The sequence below is a fragment of the Cryptomeria japonica genome, chromosome 8 (assembly GCF_030272615.1).
Source record: "Cryptomeria japonica chromosome 8, Sugi_1.0, whole genome shotgun sequence".
In the NCBI taxonomy this organism is placed as follows: domain Eukaryota; kingdom Viridiplantae; phylum Streptophyta; class Pinopsida; order Cupressales; family Cupressaceae; genus Cryptomeria; species Cryptomeria japonica.
In genome coordinates, this window is record NC_081412.1 from 172508634 (window position 1) to 172531091 (window position 22458).

Genomic DNA, 22458 nt, shown 5'->3' on the forward strand with positions numbered 1-22458 from the left:
CTCTCCTTAATTAGGGATCGCTGTCTTATGGGTTTCTTAATGTTTTTTCCACTCGTGCCCCCCCTCTCTATCTTCCGCGAACCTTCCTTTTATTCTCCTCCGCGTCCTTAGTGGGGAGTCGTGTCCATTAGAATGGCTTTGGGAATGACGGTGACTCCTTGAAAAGTCACTGCTTCCGAAAAGCTTATAATATTTCTTAATCGATGCAAGTTAATAATGGTTTATTAATAATTTGTAAATTATCAATTAGTAAATATTATTTAATTATTTTATGGTTTATTATTATTTATAAATTAATAATCTATAAATTAATAATCAGTAAATATTATTTTCTTCTTTTGTATTTTAATTGTATTATTACTTATTATTGAATATTATGTTGATAATAAATAATATTCAAATCATGTTCATAAATGATATTTAATTAATGGATTTTAAATAATCATTCATTGGTAATTATTATATTAATTAATAATAATAATTTCTTCATTTAGGGTCTCTCCCTTTCTCTCTATATATAGATCTAGGACGAGACATGACAAATGAATATAAATATAATATTATAAAATCATATATTGACATTATATTAAATATTTACACATTTTAATATAAATACAAGCCCATATGCAAAAATAAAAAAATGTCATACTCCAAACTTAAGTTATTTAGAAATGTTAAACTATTTTGACAATATTATGGATATATTACTTATACTTATAAAAAATAGTTTATATAAGATGAATTTAATGGCAATTTTTTTTTGAATTCTTTTTCATTGTTGAATTTCATCTGAATTTTATTGTTGTCAAACATTAATTTGAATTCGTACCTTGTGATATAGGTCTGATGAATCGCTAGAGAATTCACTGAGTGCTTGCCAAATGCTCATGTCATACCTAGCAATGAGTCAAAAGAGGGACCTACGATCTACCAAAATTCACAAAACACAATTGTTATCTCCTTGTTAATCCTTCTACCCTACGTCAACCTCCCTTCCAAGCTGCACTAGCCTTCTTTTTATTTAAGTGGCAACTACTTTTGAAGGACCACAAACTTTAATTTAAGTATTCCTTAAAAATTCTGATGAGGCAGCAGCTGGGTTCAACATAGGGTATCATGCTTGGTCAAAAAAAAACAGTTCCAAAAAAAATCAGAATTTCCAAAATTCCTTCAGCGACTACAATTTTCTTTGAAACTTTTTGTCTTCTATGTTTTTCCTTGGCAATGGCATCCAATACTGAGGGTCCCATGTTGGACTCTTAATTTCTTTTTTTTAATAATGATTGTCTCTGATTTTTTGGTACAACCACTATAGGAGCTTCTGATTTGTATGACTCTCCTGGTTAATCTTACAAGCTGAATTTCTGATTTATGCTATAATTGCCTTCACTAAAGAAATGAAAGAAAAAAAAAAAAAAATTTAATATTTTTTAACTGAAATACCTGTACGCCCAAATTTGACTCTTGAATGAAGCCAACACACGATACTGAAGGGTTTTCATCCTCCAATTCCCGAAGATCTGACAGGGTTTCTGTCCTCAAAGGAAATGCTGAACCAGAGCTCTGCAAAAGGGCTTCTGAAATTTGAAAAATGATAGACTGAATTGCTTATTTTCCTAATAATTCTTTTTTGTTCTTTTATTTCCAACAAAATTATAATTAAAAATTCATCTTTTCTCTCCAAGCTTAATAAATTGTCTTTTTAAATAATTAAATACAAATTGTCTTTTAATATTGCACTTTTTCAATAACTTTAATATTTAACTATTTAATATTTCATTTATTTTCCACACCCCACCAAATTTTTGAAAAATATTAAAATATGATAAGAGTATAATTTTCAACCTCACCACGAGTGCAAAAAATGCACATGACAACTGATCATTTGAAACTTGGTCCTCACATAAGATGATGGGTCTCTCCAAGAAGTGTGGAGTTCCGAAAAGTATCGAAGTGGACCTGGAAAAGGACATTACATACTTCCTAATATCATGAGCAGTTATGTTGATTTGAACATTTATTTTGTTTTCTCCATTTACAAGAAATGGTTCGCCTCTCGATGGACCACAAAAACTTTAACTTCTGTTCCTTTTCCTAAATCCAAAGTTTTGGACATATATAGGCTACAATATTCTTGGAACTAACGTCAATTAATTGAACCTGAGCTTTTTGCAATAGAGTCATTGGTGTTTCAGACAAATGGACCCAACTAACAAAAAAGAGATTGGAAAAATGTATAGGTTCTAAATAATCAATATAGAATGGAGCATTTATGCAGACCAAATTAACCCCAAGAATTATACAACACTATTATTATAGGCTCTTTAGGAAGTGGTATACTTGTGTTCTGAAGGACATAATATTTGCTAAACAAGAATTAGCATGATCCTTAAAGAGCAAAATTTATGCACTTCACAAATTCATCATCTATTGGGCTATTATTTCATAGCTCTTGTAGCATGCATTCCTATTGATTCCCGTGTTGCAGTAGATGTCTTCTTAATCTCCTAAGAAGTTATGTTGATTTGAACAAATTTATTTAGCTCTTTCTGCTCACAAGAATTGAATTTAACAAGAAAAGGATTGACTCTCAATAGAACTTCTATTCCTTTTTGTAAAATCCAAACTTTTGTACATTTATAGGCTACAATATTCTTGGACTTGAAGTCAAGAAATTGAACTATTGAGAAATTACTATGAACTGATGTAATTAACAAAAAGCTTACTCACCAATTGTGAAAGTTTGACCTACTACCATGCGTCCTGGTTGATTGTTCCCTACAATTGAATAACACAAAACACATCAGAAATATTTATTGTATATACTGTACATTCTACCTAAGAAAATTAAATAAAACAAATTCAGTTATCTTCTCTTGGGATATGTTTCTACTATGGAACATAGCTATAATAAATGAGCTAGGCATTGAAAGTTTATAAAGATTATGCACATCAAATCTATTCCACCAAAAGCATTAAATGAAATTAAAGACTTGAAGCTTTTACATTAATTCCAACAGAAGTGTTTCTAAAAAGCGGTAAGCTTTTTTTTTTAATAACCTTCAAACTTCCTAACTCAAAATAGTTCTTTTAGACATAACAGTGTATCCTCATATGATGTTTGGCTCTGGTTATTTCAAACAGACCTGTTATCTGTTAAAAAAATTCAAATAATATGTACATGTATATAAATTTAATGAGAAGATGCATCCAATGAGTAGAAAAGTGTTCTCTATTATATTTCTTTTATTTGAATGCAAATTGAGTATATAATGGCATCCTCATACGAAATTTTGATGGTTGATAGACTGAAACAAAATGAAAGTAGTAAACTATATTTGTAAAACTAAAAGCAAATACCTACGTTACCCAGGGACGCGTCCATAGTTTTTTTCAAGGACGCCTCCCCAGTTTTTTTAGGCATCCCCATCCCAAGGACGTCCCAAGGATAGGGGACTCGTAAGGGACGTCCCCATAAATTGTAATGTCCCCAATTTTAATAAAGTGACTTAATTAAGTTAATTAATTAAGTGGTCCTAAATTTTAAATAATATCATAAGGACTTATTTAATTAATTAATTTAATTACTAAATAAAGGGGCCCAAATTAATAAAATAATAAACTTTTGGTGTCGGCCGTTTGTAACCCTTCGGGAAACATCCCGAAGCTCATTTATAAGGCCGAGATTGGCATAGTTGTTGGTATGATGGTGAATTTGATGTTTTCTTTGTATTTGCGAATTCCAATTGGAGTTTGGCACTGTGCAATTTCGAAGGTGCAAGATCCTCCCTATTTTGTGATCGCAGTTACAGTGGTTCACAACCACCCTAGTCTGACATTGGAAATATCATTCCAATATTTCATATTATGCTACAAATTTGTGAAGTCCTCATTCGAAGAGAAATCTGTATTAGACAGCGATATCTGATATTGTGTTCTGAATAATATTCATAATCCGAGCATTCCAATATTCCACTAATTGTTCGTAACATCATTGCTCGTCTTTACATCTCTCACATAGTATTAGCACCAACATATTACATATAACATAATCATCTTTCTGAGGCCACGATTATTAGTCCGTACACGGAGTGTAGGGTCGTACGATGGAGGGTGTATGGGGGTTGTGTTGGTTGTACAGTGGGTTGGCCGTACGGTGGAGGGTGTTGGTCGTACGGTGGAGGTAGCCCATATAGTGGAGGTACAGTGGCAGTGGTGTAGATCGTATGTGGAAGTTGAGTTACCGTACGGTATGGTGAATTACAGTGGTATCAGAGCTAAAATCCTGCCAGCTTGTGGAATGCTTGGGATGAATACAAAAATCGAAGGGATAATGAAATTGTTAATAAAATAATCACCAAGTCGTATAACAAATATCAAAGGAGGAAGAATCTTCTGACATTTCAAGAATATCTAGTTCTGACCGAAAAAAGTATACCTGTGCATGAGGAGGTTATCAGAATCTTTGATGAATAGTCAAGTGAACCTGAGCAGATCAAGGCTACCGAACCCTTTGATAGGTACTATGTAAGGAAAAGAAAAGAGGAGTTGGATCCTGAATTTGGAACTCAATCAAAGTCAAAGAAAGATGAAGATAAGTCCTCATGTTCACCCCTGCGACAAGAGGATATGGACAAGCCAAAGACAACAATTGTCCCTTCAAGTGGAGAACACTTAAACTTTCATGATAACTGCAAGGATGAAGATGTTTGTATGTATTTTGTCATGCCAGCAGTGGTTGATCAACTTCATGGAGATGCGAACTCTAGCAATGATCCCTAACAGGAGCAATCTCTACAATTGGTTGAATACGAAGTTTCCCTTTTGGTTGGGCATGAGGGATGCATGATTGTCATCTCTCCTTGTGAGTGGCATCTATATGAAAAAAGCAAGATGGATTTTGATGAGTTATTTCTCAACTCCGAGCAGGGCAATATCAGAGTGGAGCAACGCAATTTGATTGGGGATTTGCAAGTGGTGCTCGCAGTCATGGTGTGGCGTCAAGCTTTCAACGGATACGGCTACCAACATTTGCGCATGGTCTGGGATCCTGGAGCTTGTCAAATGGCAAATAGTTGCAGATTGCTTGAGGGAAAGCAATCTTTGAGCCAAGAGAAATGTAATGTCCCCAATTTTAATAAAGTGACTCAATTAAGTTAATTAATTAAGTGGTCCTAAATTTTAAAACATATCATAAGGACTTATTTAATTAATTAATTTAATTACTAAATAAAGGGGCCCAAATTAATAAAATAATATACTTTTGGTGTCGCTCGTTTGTAACCCTTCGGGAAACTTCCCGAAGCCCATTTATAAAGCCAAGTTTGGCATAGTTGTAGGTATGATGGTGAATTTGATGTTTTCTTTGTATTTGCGAATTCCAGTTGGAGTTTGGCAATGTGCAATTTCGGAGGTGCAAGATCCTCCCTATTCTGTGATCGCAGTTTCGGTGGTTCACAGCCACCCTAGTCTGCCATTGGAAATATCATTCCGATATTTCCTATTATGCTACAAATTTGTGAAGTCTTCATTCGAAGACAAATCTATATTAGACAACGATATCTGATATTGTGTTCTGAATAATATTCATAATCTGAGCATTCCAATATTCCAGTAATTGTTCGTAACATCATTGTTTGCCTTTACATCTCTCACATAGTCATAGCACCAACATATTACATATAACATAACCATCTTTCCAGGGCCATGATTATTAGTCTGTACATAGAGAATCAATTGACCGTACGGAAGGCAAGGAGCGTACGGAGTGTAGGGCCGTACGATGGAGGTTGTAGGGTGGAGGGTGTACGGGGGTTGTGTTGGTTGTATGGTGGGTTGTCTGTACGGTGGAAGGTATTGGCCGTACAGTGGAGAGTGTTGGCTGTACGGTGGAGGTACAGTGGTAGTGGTGTAGAACGTACGTGGAAGTTGAGTTACTGTACGATACGATACATTACATAAATTCTGCATATTGACAATGAATTCTATAAGCAATATGACTTTGACTCTCAATTTTACACAACTTTAGCATAAGAACTTTGCTAGTTCTTATATGTTAAGGTTCTATAATGTATATGTGTATGCTTTATTCATGTTTCATATGAATATTTTAAATTTCCCTATTTTTACATAGCCATCCCCAAAATTGGCAAAAATAAAATCACCGTCCCGGAAACACGTACCCTTGTCCCCTACCATCCCCGTTCTAGAAACTCGAGGTAACATAAATATAAAATCTTACACCTTCCTATTCCCTAATCTACTAGAAACTACGGGCGAGGTAGAACTAGAGGGTCTAGTCCTTGGAGTTTTTTGTAGCTTCTCCACCTCAGTTGGCATGGAAGATTGTGGCTTGACCTCCATCATGGATGTAGATGTTGGTGGCAATGACCCCTTAGCCTCATCGATGTCATCCAATCCCAAATCTTTTGTTGCACCCACCTCCTCCAATGCTTGCCTCTCCAAATCAATGATCTCATCCTCAGTAATCAATGAAGGCTTCTCATCCTACCTTGTCCAATCACTATAAGTATCTATCTCATCCAAATCAATTGGATCATTTGATATGTCCTCTACATTTCTTTTGCATAGCCAAAGATTGTATTGCACACAGACAAGGTCATTGAGGCATTTTTTAGCTAATTTGTTCCTCTTCTTTGTGTAGATGGCCTCAAACAAGCTCTAATTGTGCTCACATTTGGGTGCCCTACAACATTATCATAAAATGCAGTGGGAAAATCTTTGGATATTTGGGGTATTTCCACCCCAATTTGTCTATCAAGACTACAAAATAAAATATTGAAGAGTTAGAAAGCAAAGTCAACATATTTTATAAAATTATCAATAGTTGTAAACTTGTAAATTTGATATTTGTAACTTGTAAGATGCATGTGAAAGACTCCACATTTTATTCCCAGTGTTTGAGTGGTTCTTGCTTGCTTAGCTAGCTCTGAAGAAAAGAGCCTACCCCTTACTTTGTTGTAACTTTGCAATACATCGACAATGAGGTCTATCACATCAACCTAGGGTGTCATCCTCTAAACGCATATAGTGAGGCCCTCCATAACCTCTCCATTGGGATCTCAAAAGTATCTGAGTATAAAAAACGAGGGTTGAGGAAGTACCTTCTACATGGATGGATTGGTGTTGATTGTTCCACCTCCTATCCACAATCTCCCATATGAGGTCAAATTTGTGGTGGTCGCCCTTATAATAATAATTTTTAATCGATTCTTTGGCCCTATCCATGGCCTCATAAATACACTCCATTGCGTTTTGTTCCCCATCTACCAAACATAGAAACCTAATCAAGGGATTGCAAACCTACAATTTAGAAATACAAAATGATTTAAGTTACAAATTTATAATGTAAGAACTAAAATTAAAAAATGAAATATTCAATTTGAAGTTTTGAAGTTACCTTAACAACCTTTGTAGTTGTTTGTGCAAAAAGGTCGTCAAAGACTAAGCTTGCAACCCTTTCTCCTTCAAGATTATTTGAATAAGATGACTCTAGCCATGTTTTGATGAAAGTATTGTCATTGACGTCAAAAAGCAGCGGGTCTGAGTTGGCAGCAATACATGACAAAGTGATTCCACGTGGCTTGAAGTATAGAGAAGGACGTGGATAGGAGTATGCAGCGATCTGTTAAATTCAAAGTCAGCAAACCGACTAAGCAATGTTAAGACAGTGATTAATCTACCAGTAATATGTGGAAGCGATTAAGAAGATTTATAGTACACAGCGACTGAGATTAAGAAGAATAAGAAGAATTAATTGTTTCTTAATACAAAGATATGCATATGAAATGATATCGTTTCTATTAACCGTATAGATAGAATTCTCCTCAAATGTCATGAAACCATTGATATTGATGGCCAAGTCGTGATCACATCATGTGATGCGGTTGTGTTTTTTAGTGCATCAGTAATCTTGTTCTCGCTTGCATCGTTGAATCCAGATATAAGATAGAAGATACTGCTGAATTTATGAAGACAATTAAAAGACGAAAGTGAACCTTAGTATCAGATGGAAATGGAGACAATCGAAAAGGTAGTTGTCGACTTGAGTTCTTCAAATATTGATGTTCGCTGGTGGAATTGATGAATGGTGATATACTTTATACTTTCAAAGAACAAACCAGTAATAATGTAATGGTTAAAGAATATACAATGAAAGGCGATTAGTTATGTACAAAACCAATAAAGTTTCAAGATGGAAAACAAATTAGCATGTTGATAAATAAAAAAGGCATAAAATTCATAAGAAAGCAGCGATCAAGAAGAAAGTACGATAGCCAAATCATTTGTTTGGATAGTAGACTTCAACATATAATATGGTCGACTTATTAAAGAGCAGCGCAATTTAATTAAGACTATGGAAGAAAAAAATTAAATGTGATAGGGCCGAAGGTTGATTACATAAAACAGAAACGTCTAGCAACATACATACTGGTCTAAGTAACTTTATTGTTGAATGATGAGAAAAAGGGTTAATGTTAACAGCGATTAAGTTCTGTAGAAATTACATAGAAGAAAAGTTAAAGGCTGTAATCGTGTTTGAAGAAAGGTCAGCAAGCCCAATCCATACAGCGATTAATATTGACAAAGAATAAGGCAATGATAATATATAACATGCAACAATTTCCATTACTCCAAGAAGGAATCACAATGACCAGTGTAAGAGATCATATCTAAAGGCAACGACTATATTCCTCGAAGTAAGGAGTGACTTCATTGTAAATACAAGCAGCGACTGTGATAAGGGATTAGTTCACATAATAATAGCAGCGATTTTATATAAAATTGATAGACAGAGATAAGACACAAAAGAACAAGTAGCTTAAATATTACTGGGCATTCCTGGCTGGCTTATCCATTGGCACTTGTTAAAAGACAATGTGAAGTAATCAGAAAAGAAATGCGTGGAGTATAATAATAGTGATCGACTTGTCAAAAGATAAAACAAATAAATTAAAGAGACATGATTTCATTAAAGAAAGTTTATTAAGAAATGAAAAAGTGCGATGTGTATGATTATTGTGGAGTGCTGCGACTCATGTGAAGAGGTGTAATCTTAGTAAAAGACATACCCATACGCAAAGGATGGCTCCATATGAGAAGATATAGAAGGAAAAAGAATGTGAGTAGTGTGGTGTGATGTAAATGTGAGTGTGATGAATAAAAAATAAATATAATATATATACACCAGCAGATGAAGAGAAAATTATAAGAAGATTATTTGAAGGAGATTACAAAGAGTTTTATGGTAGATCATGTGAGGATATTGTGAAAACTCCGTAAGCCCAATTGTGAAGACTTTTTGGAAGAGGGTTTCATGCAGAGATAAAGAAGACTTTGGAGCAGCATCATGAAGCATATTAAAGAAAGGTTTGTGAGAGAGTTGATGGCAGATTTATAGTAAGAGTGAAGGCAGATTTGTGAAAAGAGTTGAAAGAAGATTATTGTTTGAGTTATGGCCAAATTTGTGAAGAAAGAATAACAGATTAGCTTGGATCAGATTTGTGAAAGAAAGATGTATATCATTCAAGATCAAAAGTTGTAATCAGATTTGTGGAGAGAAATAGAATCCATCATCCGTTGAGATAGCAACATTGTCAAGGTGGAATATCGGACTTACGAGAAGTGGGTTGGTGCTCACTAATTCTGCATTAGGGAGTTGGTGCTTCCAGTGGGTTGGTGCTCACAAATTCAGAAGTGGGAGTTGGTGCTTCCAGTGGGTTGGTGCTCACAAATTCAGAAGTGGGAGTTGGTGCTTCCAGTGGGTTGGTGCTCACAAAAATTCAGATTTGGGAGTTGGTGCTTCCAGTGGGTTGGTGCTCACAAACAACTGTAAAAGAAGAATTATATATATATATATATATATATATATATATATATATATATAACATCATTTTAGTGGTTTTCTTCCGCATTGGGTTTCCACTCAAAATTATTGTGTTCATGTGCATAACTATTTTTCGGTGATTGATTCTATCATATAAAATATTGAATTGGCAAAAAGTTTCATTATACTGATTCACCACCCCCCCCCTCTCAATATAACTGCGTGCTCTTCATGTTTGAGTTACACAGATTTGTTTCAAAGTCATCAATGAACCAATAATGCTTTGCAACGTTAAGAAAGCCGTTGCAAACCTTGTGACACACAATCTTATCAAGTCTTTTCCTTGGGTGTGATCTCCCATCAAATGAAGAACCCAAGGGTGATTGCAAATAAATTTTGTGATGATCCTTGCATCATCTATAATTGATGTCATCCAATCAATTTTTCTTAGGTCCTTCAAAAAAAGGTCAAGGCAATGTCTTCCACAAGGTGACCAAACTATGTTTGACTTGAAGAATTCTCCCAACCACAACATTAGCAATTATGATTTGCATCACATTTTCTATGCCAACCTCCATAAAAACTACCACCAACATTTGAGACAATGTTCTGCATTTTTTACTTTGTTGGAGGCATCCACCAATTTCCAAAAAACTTCACCTTTAGATGCTGCCAAAAAATTAATAATGGTGTAGTTTTTCCCATTCCTCCACCCATTGGAAAGAATAGAGCAGCCATTTTTTTTCAATTCCTTTCTTTGCTCTTTCACCACTACCCTTTCCCTTTCATCTACATATATGAGCAACCTACAAGTACAAAATGAAATTAAGTACACAATTTTTATTTTTTTTTAAAAAGAAAAGCCTAAATTCAACATAAACTATAAATTAGAGAACATAAATTTAGCCTACAATTCAACATAAATTACTATAAGTATAAATGAGCATAAAAATGAAATTAACTAATCTCCCACTCGAGTCTTTACAAGAAGGTGCCTTTTGCCTTTTCCTACAATTGTCAATGCAATATGGTATTTGAGGTGGTTTATGCCTCTATGATATATTTTTTCATATTTAATGCAATAAATCGACCCAAGTTCCGGTCCATAATAGGCATATTTCCAAGTAGGGTCTCTAGCTCCTACAAGACGAGTGCCAACAAACAATGGTGGCGACGGCATCAATGGGGCAGAGCTTGACGTTGAACATGATGCAAAAGCTTCTCTATTTGCCATTTTATGAAGTATTTAAACTACACATACAAAGTAAAAGCACAACATATTAATTTTTATTACAAAAAAACAACTTAAATTATACATAAATCACTAGAAATTAGCATAAAATTAGTTTAAATCAGTTAAAATTTAAATCAATAAACTTAATAATTAAAATAAATAGTCAATTAAAATTAAATACATGCTTCTTTTACTTGGTTGCAAAGTGGCTCTCCTACAAATGCAAAAAATTGAATAAAACAATCCACCCTCAACCTTCTTATAACTCTGTATCTAATTAAGAATGAAGACTCTCAATACATATGTTGAGGCCAAGAAGAAACTCTGCATCTGCTTTGAAAGTAGGGAAGAAATAAAACTAGGGGTTCAAATAGTAGGCAATAGCATAAATATGTTGGTGGAATTATTGGTTCCACCTACAATCAATTATGGACCATATGGATTCATATTTGATCTTGTTTGACTCATACAAATGTTGAATCGCCTCTATAGCCTTATCCATGGCCTCATATAGATACCCCATGGGGTTTTGATCTCCATCTACTAATCGTAGAACCCTGACCAATCATTTTGATGCATAGCTATCAAAATTTAAGAAAATCAACAAATTGTAATATTAGAAGATAAAAAAATAAATAGAAATCAAAGTTTGAAAACTTACATTGATGATCTCCTCCATGACTCTGGCAAATCTATCATCAAAAACGGTCTTCATGACATTCTCCGCTTCAGCCTTCTTACAATAAGGACTCTCTAACCATCTTTCACTCACAAACATGCGTGTAAGGTTGGGCATTGTAACTAATATACTTTGTAAAGCAAGGAAATTAGTAGCAAAGCCTTGACTCCTTATTGCATGAGATCCTTACCATCAATGCGCTCTGTCATATTATTTAGGACCCATGTGTTGTAGATGTACTTTGTGATATTGCTTGCATCTTCAACCACATTCTTCACCCAACTTATTTCCCTATGTCCTTAAGGAGTAGGTCAATACAGTGGGTGTAATATCCCAGTAATTTTTATTTTTATTTTTTAACAATAAGAAATACAAGCAATCACCACAACCCGTTAAGGTTAGAGAAATAATCCAAATTGCTGAAAGGGAACCCTTCCACCTTTTGTTCACCGAGAGCCCAAGCTGGGAACGTGAGAGCATACGATGTTTCGGGGATCGTTAGCAACACCAATCAACTAAAATTAAAATGCCTGGGTGGCAAGCCAGCCCCTTTTGCTTATACAGTAGGATAGAAACCAAACTCTTGGCGATAAACCGACCAAGGGAAAAATGACAAGAAACTGAAATTCAATCACTCTACCGCATATTTCAGCGGGAAGACATTACATCAAGACATCACTCAACCGCATATTTCAGCGGGAGGACAATTGCATTAACTTATCACTCGACCACTTATTTAGTGGGAGGACTGAAAATTACAAATTTGCTGAATACCAAGCGGCAAGCCAGCCTCTTCCACTTATTCAATGGGATGAGAGTTACAAAGATAGAACTGGTTAGTAGTACTACTACCTAACCTTAAAATAATAGAGATGAAAGAAGGAGAGTAATGCAGATTTCTACAATAAGGATATAAATTTCTGTTACAACCAATCTGCAGGCTGAAAGTACAAACCAGCAGCCTATAGAAATACCAAAATACTCATAACTCCCTCATTTTACATCCAAATCAACTCAAACCAGTCCCAAACCCACCGTACATCATAAGCAATGACAACCAATCAAAACCACACCCCAAACAAACCCTTTTTATTTTGCACGCATCCCAATGCAACATAGAAAACCCACGCCTAGCCTAAGAATTTCGATTTGGCATAATAAATTCAAAACTCCAACAAACATGCTATAAACTTACAAAGTTTATCGCCAGTGCTGGGAAGGAAGATAGAGTTGATACCCATAACTGTCAGTCACTTCAGCAGAGAGGTGTGATCGAAAAATATGCTTCAGCCATAGGCAAAACCAACGAGTCTCCAGAATCATTTCAACACCAAAAATGTCTATGGTAAACTCTGAGAATGTAGGAGAATACAATGCACAGCTAGGTACTGTATTTCAAGTACGAAACCGGGTAGCACTAGGGAGACGCACTCCGAAGCCTCAAGTTCTATCGCCAAACCGGCAGCATAACATTACAAATTTTCAAGATGATCCAAAAAGAGAGCCCAAGGCTCTTATTTATAACTTCTTGCTCCACCAAATTCAAATGCAAACGCACACAAATTCGCCCAAATTACATGTCCTCCAATGCACCCAACACATTTGAATTTAATTAAACATGTCCCTTCAAAATGGCGTCCACTTATTTCCAACTCCCTAGGCAAAGTTCGAACTTTTGCTAGGTGAACAACTTGCAATATTAAAACAATATGAACATGACATGTTTAAACATTCTCAGCGCCGCCTGACTAAGGGAAATAATGATATTAGTAGCATATATTTATCCTTTTCCCTAAGTCACCCAAAACACGATTAATCAGTAATAAAATAATTAAATATCAAACCTTAGGATAAGGAATTAATATTTAATTAAATAACTTATAACTCCAATACTGATTAATACCAAAATCAAGGATGAAGCTATGCGATGAAGACCACTGAATTGTGCTAAGTCAGAACCTTGTCCGAGACTGCTAAAAATAGAAATGCTCAACACAACCACTTACTAAAAATAGTAAGTCAAGAAATACTACTCCGAAAAACATAATCTTTGCACCCAGAGAAAGAGCTTGGAAAGCTCAACAGAACTGCATCAACCAAACAGCCAAACCCTAACTTACTAAAAATAGTAAGTTCTGACTTCACCAAAGAAACAAATGCATGTTATGCCACCCTGGAGTTCATGGAAAACCCAGAAGGAAACCATAAGCAGAACTGAAGAATTCCCTCCTGACAAACCCTAGAAAGCTCATGCAGAACTCCACAAAAGTTGGAAACCCTAATTCTCCTTTCCAATTAGCCTACAAGTCTCCGGAATAGGCCAATGGACCACTGAATGCACATCACTAAGAAAAGGACATTGCAATGGGCAACACAAGGGCTCCAAAATAATGTTGCGTGCCTCACCTCTAGAAGTTTGCCAGCTGCCACATATGCAACTACAGAGTCAGACCAATTTTAATGACATTTTTCACTCCCACCTCCATCACAACCTCATCCAACATGTTGCACAAATTCCTCGCATTTTTCATTTGATTTGAGGCATCAACTAATTTTGAAAATACTAGTTGTCCCCCTAAAACCACTAAAAAAATTGATGTGTCCTACTTTTACCATCTATCCACCCATCAAATAAAATGGCACAGCCTTTCTTTGTCTCAATTTTATTTTGTTCTTAAACTAGCCAACATGTGTTTTGGAACTCGTCCTACAATAATGGCCAACTCAAGTAATGGTAACTTGGGGTCTTAAACCCCTTACTTGTCACAATCATTACGTTGACAAATTGTTACCAATAAGGAATATATGCAACATTGAACAAAATATTATTCTAGTAACAAAATTTTAAACATGTCAACTTTGCTTCATTGCAATTCTCTATTCTATGCAATACCTTCCAATGAAGGTTGTGCACTAAGAGTGTTAGGAGGAACAAAAAAGATAGAACTAAGCCCGCCCACATATTTGTTCCACGTATCCATGGTCCAATGAAAGAAGAGCCACCCATATTTCCCTATGAGCCTGTCGAACTAAAATCTGGGACTGGGCTGCCATTCCCTCTATTGTTCCTCATATATTGCAAGGAGTTCTTTCACCTCCCTCTCAATCTTTGGACTACCTTTTGTACATGGCGTAACATCTCAGCAAAAGATTCATGCAAGGTCATATTGTGGGCTTGTGCATAACAATTTATGCAACTATATCCACTATTGTGCAACATATTGTCAATAATTATCCGTCAACTTCATGTTTTGGTAAGCTGAGTGTATCTCAAACATTAACATATATAAAAAAGGGTGTTCTAGCATTACCTACAATCTACTACCTTCATTTGTTAATCTCGGTATTAAGGTTGATGTAAATTTGCGAAAGCAAATCAAGGATTGGATATCTAATATGCAGACTGTCTTCTGCTTGTGAATCTAAGCTGTAGTATTAGGGTTGATGTTATTTACATGAAGATAAGTTAGATTTTTTTGGTTTGCTAGAGATTAGTAGAAACCAATTAGGGTTTGTTACAGTAGGTAGAATATTGAACTGAAAGTATAATCTTAAGCCATTAATGTTGTTGTGTGAACATTAACGCATTTTAATGTGATATAAAAAGTTTGAGGCATATTTCGACGTTATTTAAGTTGTTATGCAAATATTAAGATAGGTGAAGTACGCCGAAAGATATCACATTTGTTCATTATTCCACTTTCAAAATCATTATATTATTATATATTAGTAAATATTAAATCATTATTATATTACGATATTGCAGTTATTATTGAATTATTTTTAAGATATGATTATATTATTAAGTTTTAATATATTTATTGTTATTATATATTTATATTCTATTAAAATCAGGACAAAAAAAAAAAATCTAGTAAGGCTACATTATTATATTATCATATCATTATATTTTTATCCTTATCCTTATGAAAAAAGTTGATTTTCTTTACAGTAGCTAAGGCTAAATATGGTGTACGAAAAAAACTAAAAGCATAATGTTTCTAGTTTTTACTAATGGAGGTTTTTGCATCCTTTCTCTTAGTGTAATATGCCTTCAGCATAATAATCTAGGGTTTCTAAGGCTTTGGTTTTAATAAAATGTTGTTGAAACAATGTAGCTTCAGTAAGATAAATGATTGAATGAGAGATAAATGCAGTCTCTCATTCAATCATCTATCCTATCAATAAATCTACATACTAATGGTAGACATCATAATCATCCTTATAAGCATCAAGATATGATTGTATTTGCTATGCAGTGATTTCATTTATATGCTGTGATTATAATTGGTTCTGCATAACTATTCTAGCTGCCATATGACAACACTAATTAGTGTTGTCATATGATAACTACAATAGTTATCACCTTAACATATTTTTGCTCTTATACCGATTCATAATCAGGTTACATTTACCACCGATTACTACAAAATAGCATTAACTATAAACCAATTGGTGATCGGTTAATAATTAAATTGCATTAGAATCTAACCAATATATTATCGGATGCAATGATAAACAAACCACTTCTAATCACAAATCGTTTGGCATTTGTTTTAAATCGGTTTTGACATTAACCGATAGTTATCGGTTTGCTCCACGAAGAGGCACCACCCTTGATCAAGACATGTCTTGATCGGACATGTCATGAGACATGTCTAGTCAAGGCATGCCTTGATCTCAAGGCAATGCCTATATATGCCGTGAAGCATGCTGAAGATAATATCGAAATTCATAAATATTATCTACAGCCACCTGCAACCAAAGAAGTTTAAATTCATGATCAAAAAATAATTAAGTGAGTGCACATTAATAGCATTGAATATTGTCTAAGAAATTAAAAGAAAGATAAAATCCTTAACATTCCAGATTTGAACATAAATTTGAATACTTTGACATGGTATCAGAGCCAAGGTGATCGAAACTAAGGCATTCAAATTTGAGAAGTTCAAAACAAGGATATAGACATCACATTTCCATGGCTAACGCTATCAAATTTGAGGATAGACTTGAAGGAGGTGACAATTTCTCAGCGTGGAAATTCAGAATTAAGATGATTCTAAAAGAGAATAAAGTTGAATCATTTGTAAAAGTTGAATCTAACGAACCTGAGAATGAACTTGACAAATCGGCATGGATCGAGGGAAATGAAAAGGCCATGAAGATCATTGTCGATGTAGTGATAAATCACATTATGCCAATAATAACAAAATATGAGACTGCCTATCAAATGTTCAAAGCACTCGAAAGTGCATTCGAGATAAACAATGCAAGTAGAACCCTGGCTCTAAAAAGAGAAATGAATCATATAAGTATGAACAAAGGAGAGTCAATAAATGCATACTTTATGCGGATATCAGCCCTAAGGGATGAACTGGCAACGCTTGGATATGAGATCCAGAGTAAAGAGCTAACGCTCATTTCTCTAGATGGGTTGCCTAGTAAATGGGAAACATTCGTCCAAGGCATTAGTGCAAGGGCTACAAATCCGAAATTTGATAGGCTAAGAGCAGATTGTCTTCAAGAGGAGTCAAGGTTAAATAAAAAGCGTATCAAGCAAAAGAACATAGATGAAGATCTCCATGTCCTAAATACCAACTCCAACAAGAAAAGCAAGAAGAAACATTACAAGAAGAGAAAGAATCGATATGAGAAAAGGTCATCTAAGAAAGACAACTCTCACATAAGGTGCTTTAGGTGTGATCAATATGGACACTATGCAGCAAGATGTCCGGATAGAATCAAACAACAAGCTACATTTGCAAAAGTGAAAAAGGAAGAACATGACCCTAAGAAGCATGTATTCTACTCTGCCCTCTTTAGTCAAGTATCCAATAAATCTAACACCTGGATCATTGACAGTGGGTCTTCAAGACACATCACTGGGTATCGAGAATTATTGGATTCCATGTTAGAAGAAACTGATGAAGAAGTAACCATTGGTGATGACTCTGCACATCCAGTGAAAGGCGTCGGTACCTGCACCATTAAGCTGAAGACAGGCATGTCCCTCCAACTCACTGGAGTCCTATTCATTCCTGGCATCAAGAGGAACTTAATCTCCATATCTGCACTTGAAGACGATGGGTACAAAATAACCTTCATGAATGGTAAAGTTCTAGTATGGCCACAAAACTCTTCCATCAAGAAGGCTATAACCCTAGGACATAGAAAAGACTATTTGTACGAGGTATGTACTGAATCTCACCTAGCCCTACTTCATGAGATTGTAGATTCTAATGAAATTTGGCATAGAAGATTAGGTCATTTAAACTTTCGTGCTTTATGTTCAATGAAAAAATTAGTAATTGGTTTGCCTATGTTAAAACAATACCATTTTGGTACATGTAAGGGGTGTGCCCTAGGCAAAAATACCAAGAGTTCCTTTCAGAATAGTTCTAGGAAAACGAGCAATGTTTTGGAACTAGTTCATTCTGACCTATATGGGCCAATGTCTGTACCATCATTAGGAGGGTTCCTTTATTATGTAATATTCATTGATGACTTCTCCAGGAAGACTCGGATCTACTTCCTTCAACGTAAAGAAACTGAAGAGATTCTCAAGAGATTTAAGGAACTCAAATCCCTCTCTAAAAACTCTTCTGGAAAGAGAATAAAAGTCCTAAGAACTAATAATGGGAGGGAATATACCTCAAACATCTTTCGGGAATTTTGTAAAGAAGCCGGGATTAAGAGGGAGTTCACTGTTCCTTACAACCCCCAACAAAATGGGGTTGCTGAAAGGAAAAATAGAACCATTGTAGAAGTAGCCAAAGTCATGCTCCTTGATCAATACTTAGAAACTCACCTTTGGGCAGAAGCCTCCAACACTGTTGTTTACATACAAAATAGATGTCCTCATTCCTACATTGAAGACAAAACCCCTGAAGAAGTCTTCACCAGGATAAAGCCAGATATCACCCACTTTAGAATATTTGGCTGCCCTGTTTACTTTCACATACCTAAAGAGAAAAGGACAAAACTAGAACACTCTGGAAGAAAAGGAATCTTTGTTTGGTATGGTGAAACCTCTAAAGGTTACATAATTTTTGTACTTGGACATAGCAATATTGAACTCAGTAGAGATATTATATTTGAAGAAAACATAGCCTTCAAAAGGGCTACATACTCTGTTGAGTCTGAAACCTATGCTCCATCTTCAGACCTAGAAGAAGATCCCACTCCTGAGATTCAGAGGGAGTGTTCAGAAGAAAATGAAGTACAGATTCCTCCCCAAGAAATCCCTAAGAAAAGACAGCTATGGGCTCACAAAACAATGGAAGATGCAAGGGACTTTGCAGCTCCTTCAGGGACTTTTAGAGAAAGTAAGAGGCCCAAAAGATTTTCTAGCTATGTGTACCAGATGCTCTTAAACATCAAATTTGGAAACATGGAATGCCTGAAGAATATACTTCCATACTTAACAATGATGTGTGGGAAATTGTTCCTAGGCCAAAAGGGAAATCCGTTGTTTCATCCAAGTGGCTGTTCAAAATCAAACATGCCGCAGATGGTAGCATAGAGAAACACAAAGCCAGATTTGTTGACCGGGGATTCTCACGGAAAGAAGGGATAGACTATGATGAGACATTTGCTCCAGTTGCCAGGTACACCTCAGTCAGAGCAGTACTGGCCATTGCAGCAGCCAAAGGTTGGAAAGTCCATCAAATGGATGTGAAAACTGCCTTCTTGAATGGTAAAATTGAGGAGGAAGTCTACTTAAAACAACCAGAAGGGTTTGAGATCCACAATAAAAAAACACATGAATCTGAAGAAAGCCCTATATGGTTTAAAGCAGGCTCTTAGGGCCTGGTATGAATGAATTGACAACTATCTTCAAGGATTGGGATTCTCAAAAAACGATGCAGATCCAAATCTATACTTCAAAAGGATCAAAGGTGATATGCTGATATTTATCTTATATGTTGATGATCTTCTGATTACAGGGAAAGATCACCTTATTGAACAATGTATGAAAGACCTTGAAAAGGAATTTGATATGAAGGATTTAGGCCTTCTATGTTACTTTCTTGGATTGGAAGTTTGGCAAAACTCTGACAATATTGTGCTCAATCAAGGAAAATACACCTTAGACATATTGAAGAGATTTGGTATGATGAACTGCAGACCCATGTCTTCTCCTATGGAAACTAATCTTCACAAATTGAAGGAGACGGCAACAAATTCCCCTTGATAGATCCCACTCTCTACAGACACATGATTGGATCGTTAATGTACTTGGTCAATACTAGACTTGATATCTGTTATCTAGTAAATGCCTTCAGCCAGTTCATGTGTGAACCTAAGGAGATACATCTTATGGCTGTGAAACATATTATGAGATATCTTCAAAGTACTCTTAACTATGGACTCAAGTATGAGAAAGTTGATTTGGATCTTCATGGGTTCACTGATTCAGATTGGGCTGGAAGTGTGACTGACAAGAAAAGTACCTCAAGATGTTGCTTCAGTTTGGGTTCAGCCATGATATCTTGGATTAGCACGAAACAGTCTTCAGTAGCTCAGAGTTCTACAGAGGCCGAATATATTGCAGCTTCCATGGCTGCAGGAGAAGTTGTATGGCTTAGAAAACTACTCGTGGGATTATTCGGTGAGCCACTGAAACCTACTATAATTCATTGTGATAACCAGAGCTATATAAAACTCTCTGTGAACCCTGTATTTCATGATAGATCCAAACACATAGAGATTCCTTACCACTATGTGAGACACATGGTGGATAGGAATGTGATTCAGTTGCAGTATATAAGTACAGGAGACCAAACAACGAACATACTGACCAAGCCTCTATCCAGAGTAAAAGTTGAACACTTCAGGAAAGGACTCGGTATGATTGAATTGTAACTTGCTTTATAATCTGTACTAATATATAAGATGTTTAATGTGTATACCTTCTTTTGTCGTGTTATGACTTTATGGGCTCCTCCCCTTGTGTCCATTTCTAAGAAGTGACAACTTTTTAGATAATGAACACTTGTACTGAACATTACAAGGTGATGATCTTGTAATGTTGATGTAAGAACCCAACTTGGCTCTCCTCTGCTGACTGTTTCTTTTGAATGCAGCAGATTTGAATTTGTTTTGGTTTTTGAATGTTTATGGATTTTTTTTGTGTTTTTTTGGTCATAATGAGCAATGATACAATACTGAAATAAACTCCTATGCTTAAAATAATACTGAAACAATAATATTACTGCTGGAAATAACTTATGAAACTATCAAGGAAATGTTTGTTCTGTTCTATGGCTAATATGCCTGAAAAAACAAATTCATTACAATGTAAGATTAAAACCTGATTTTTGCTGTCCCAGTAGATGAAAAAATCTGCAAAACTGCAAATTTTTAATTTTTTAAATTTTTTACTGTTCACGCGGTACTGTAGCAATCCGTACGGCCACATTGTTCACGTGGCACTGTAGCAGTCCGTACTGCGGTACTGTAGCAATCCGTACCATACTTGTTAATCACCAAAATTTCTTCAATAAATCTGCAATAATTTCCCGTGAATTTATTCTTCAATTTTGCGCAATTAGATGTAAATAAGACCTCTGAATGAAGTCTTCCTGAAACCAAATATCACTGAATATTTCATCAGCTCAGATGGTGAACATTGAAGCAACTACGTCCTCCAATGGTGGCTGAAAACCCTAGTCTCCAGAGCAAAACCCTTTCAATTCCACAATGTCAAAATAAAAATTGCCATCCTCTTCTTTCCAAACTCAACGCTATATATCCTTTTTTTGCAAATCGTACCCTAATCCTCTTAATTACAATTTTGCTTGTAGTTTCATTTAATTTCACTTTGGGTGTCAAAACGATTTTAATCATTAAAAGGGCATTTAATTTTAATATTTCAATAGTCTGGCTCAGATAATTTAATTAAAAACATGGCCCCATCTAATGACGAGTTGACCCTCAAGTTAAGTGATTATAATATAAAGTCACTTTATAACTTTATTATTAAATCACTTAATAATAAATGCTAAGTTATTCAAACTTGTCTAACTCCATGAATATTTTGAATTTAGCTATGTTGTCTGAAACTGGAGCTCACCAGTTGACCACCCATCTGACCGTGATGTCGGCTAAAAATAGCAAGGGTCCATCTCCAATTGCTAAAAATAGCCTGGCCAAGCCAAACTCAAAGCAAAACTCATCATAAACAAACTCTGGCAACCCAGAAGTGTACTTTGCTCTGTCCCCGGAAGATCTCCACGCCAAGGTGACCCTCTATCCAATCCTACTAGCCTACGAGGGTCTTTGATAGGCTAATCACAAGCTAGAGTGATGTCTCTAGCTAGAAGGGGACATCACAGTTGATATCATGCTGACTTGATATCATCTTGACTCATGGATGTGCCATGATATGTAATGGTAGACATTATGTGACATAATGTCAGTCCACATACCATAACCTGGCTATAAGAGAATTCAATACTCTCAAATTATTTATCCAAGGTATCGCGTGTTATGCAATGCTAATATCACGTGCTATGTGATATCTCTATATCACGAGATGATGTGATATATTTCTGTATCACGTATTATGTTGATACATCATGTCACGAGCATATCTGACTTGATCATTTGTATTACGAAGTCATGTAATACATTCTATTATGAGAAAAGTGATGTTATATAAGTAGATGATTATTTATCTTCCCTAGCTAAGAGGGA

At 35.4% G+C, this 22458-nt stretch overlaps 1 protein-coding gene across 4 annotated transcripts in view; it reads right to left on the reverse strand.

Moving 5' to 3' along the window:
- Positions 1 to 22458, reverse strand: part of LOC131050631 (methionine aminopeptidase 1D, chloroplastic/mitochondrial) — a 172994-nt gene that overhangs the window by 34416 nt on the left and 116120 nt on the right. For 3 of the 4 annotated variants that reach the window (XR_009106987.2, XM_057984828.2, XM_057984827.2), the window contains one exon: positions 2731 to 2778. Coding sequence is in view for 3 of the 4 variants with exons in the window: in XM_057984828.2 (XP_057840811.1) it covers positions 2731 to 2778 (48 nt within the window). In the remaining variant the exon portion in view is untranslated. Of the gene's footprint in view, positions 1 to 1443; positions 1533 to 2730; positions 2779 to 22458 lie in introns of all 4 variants that reach the window. The other variant, XM_057984829.2, reaches the window with a different exon arrangement.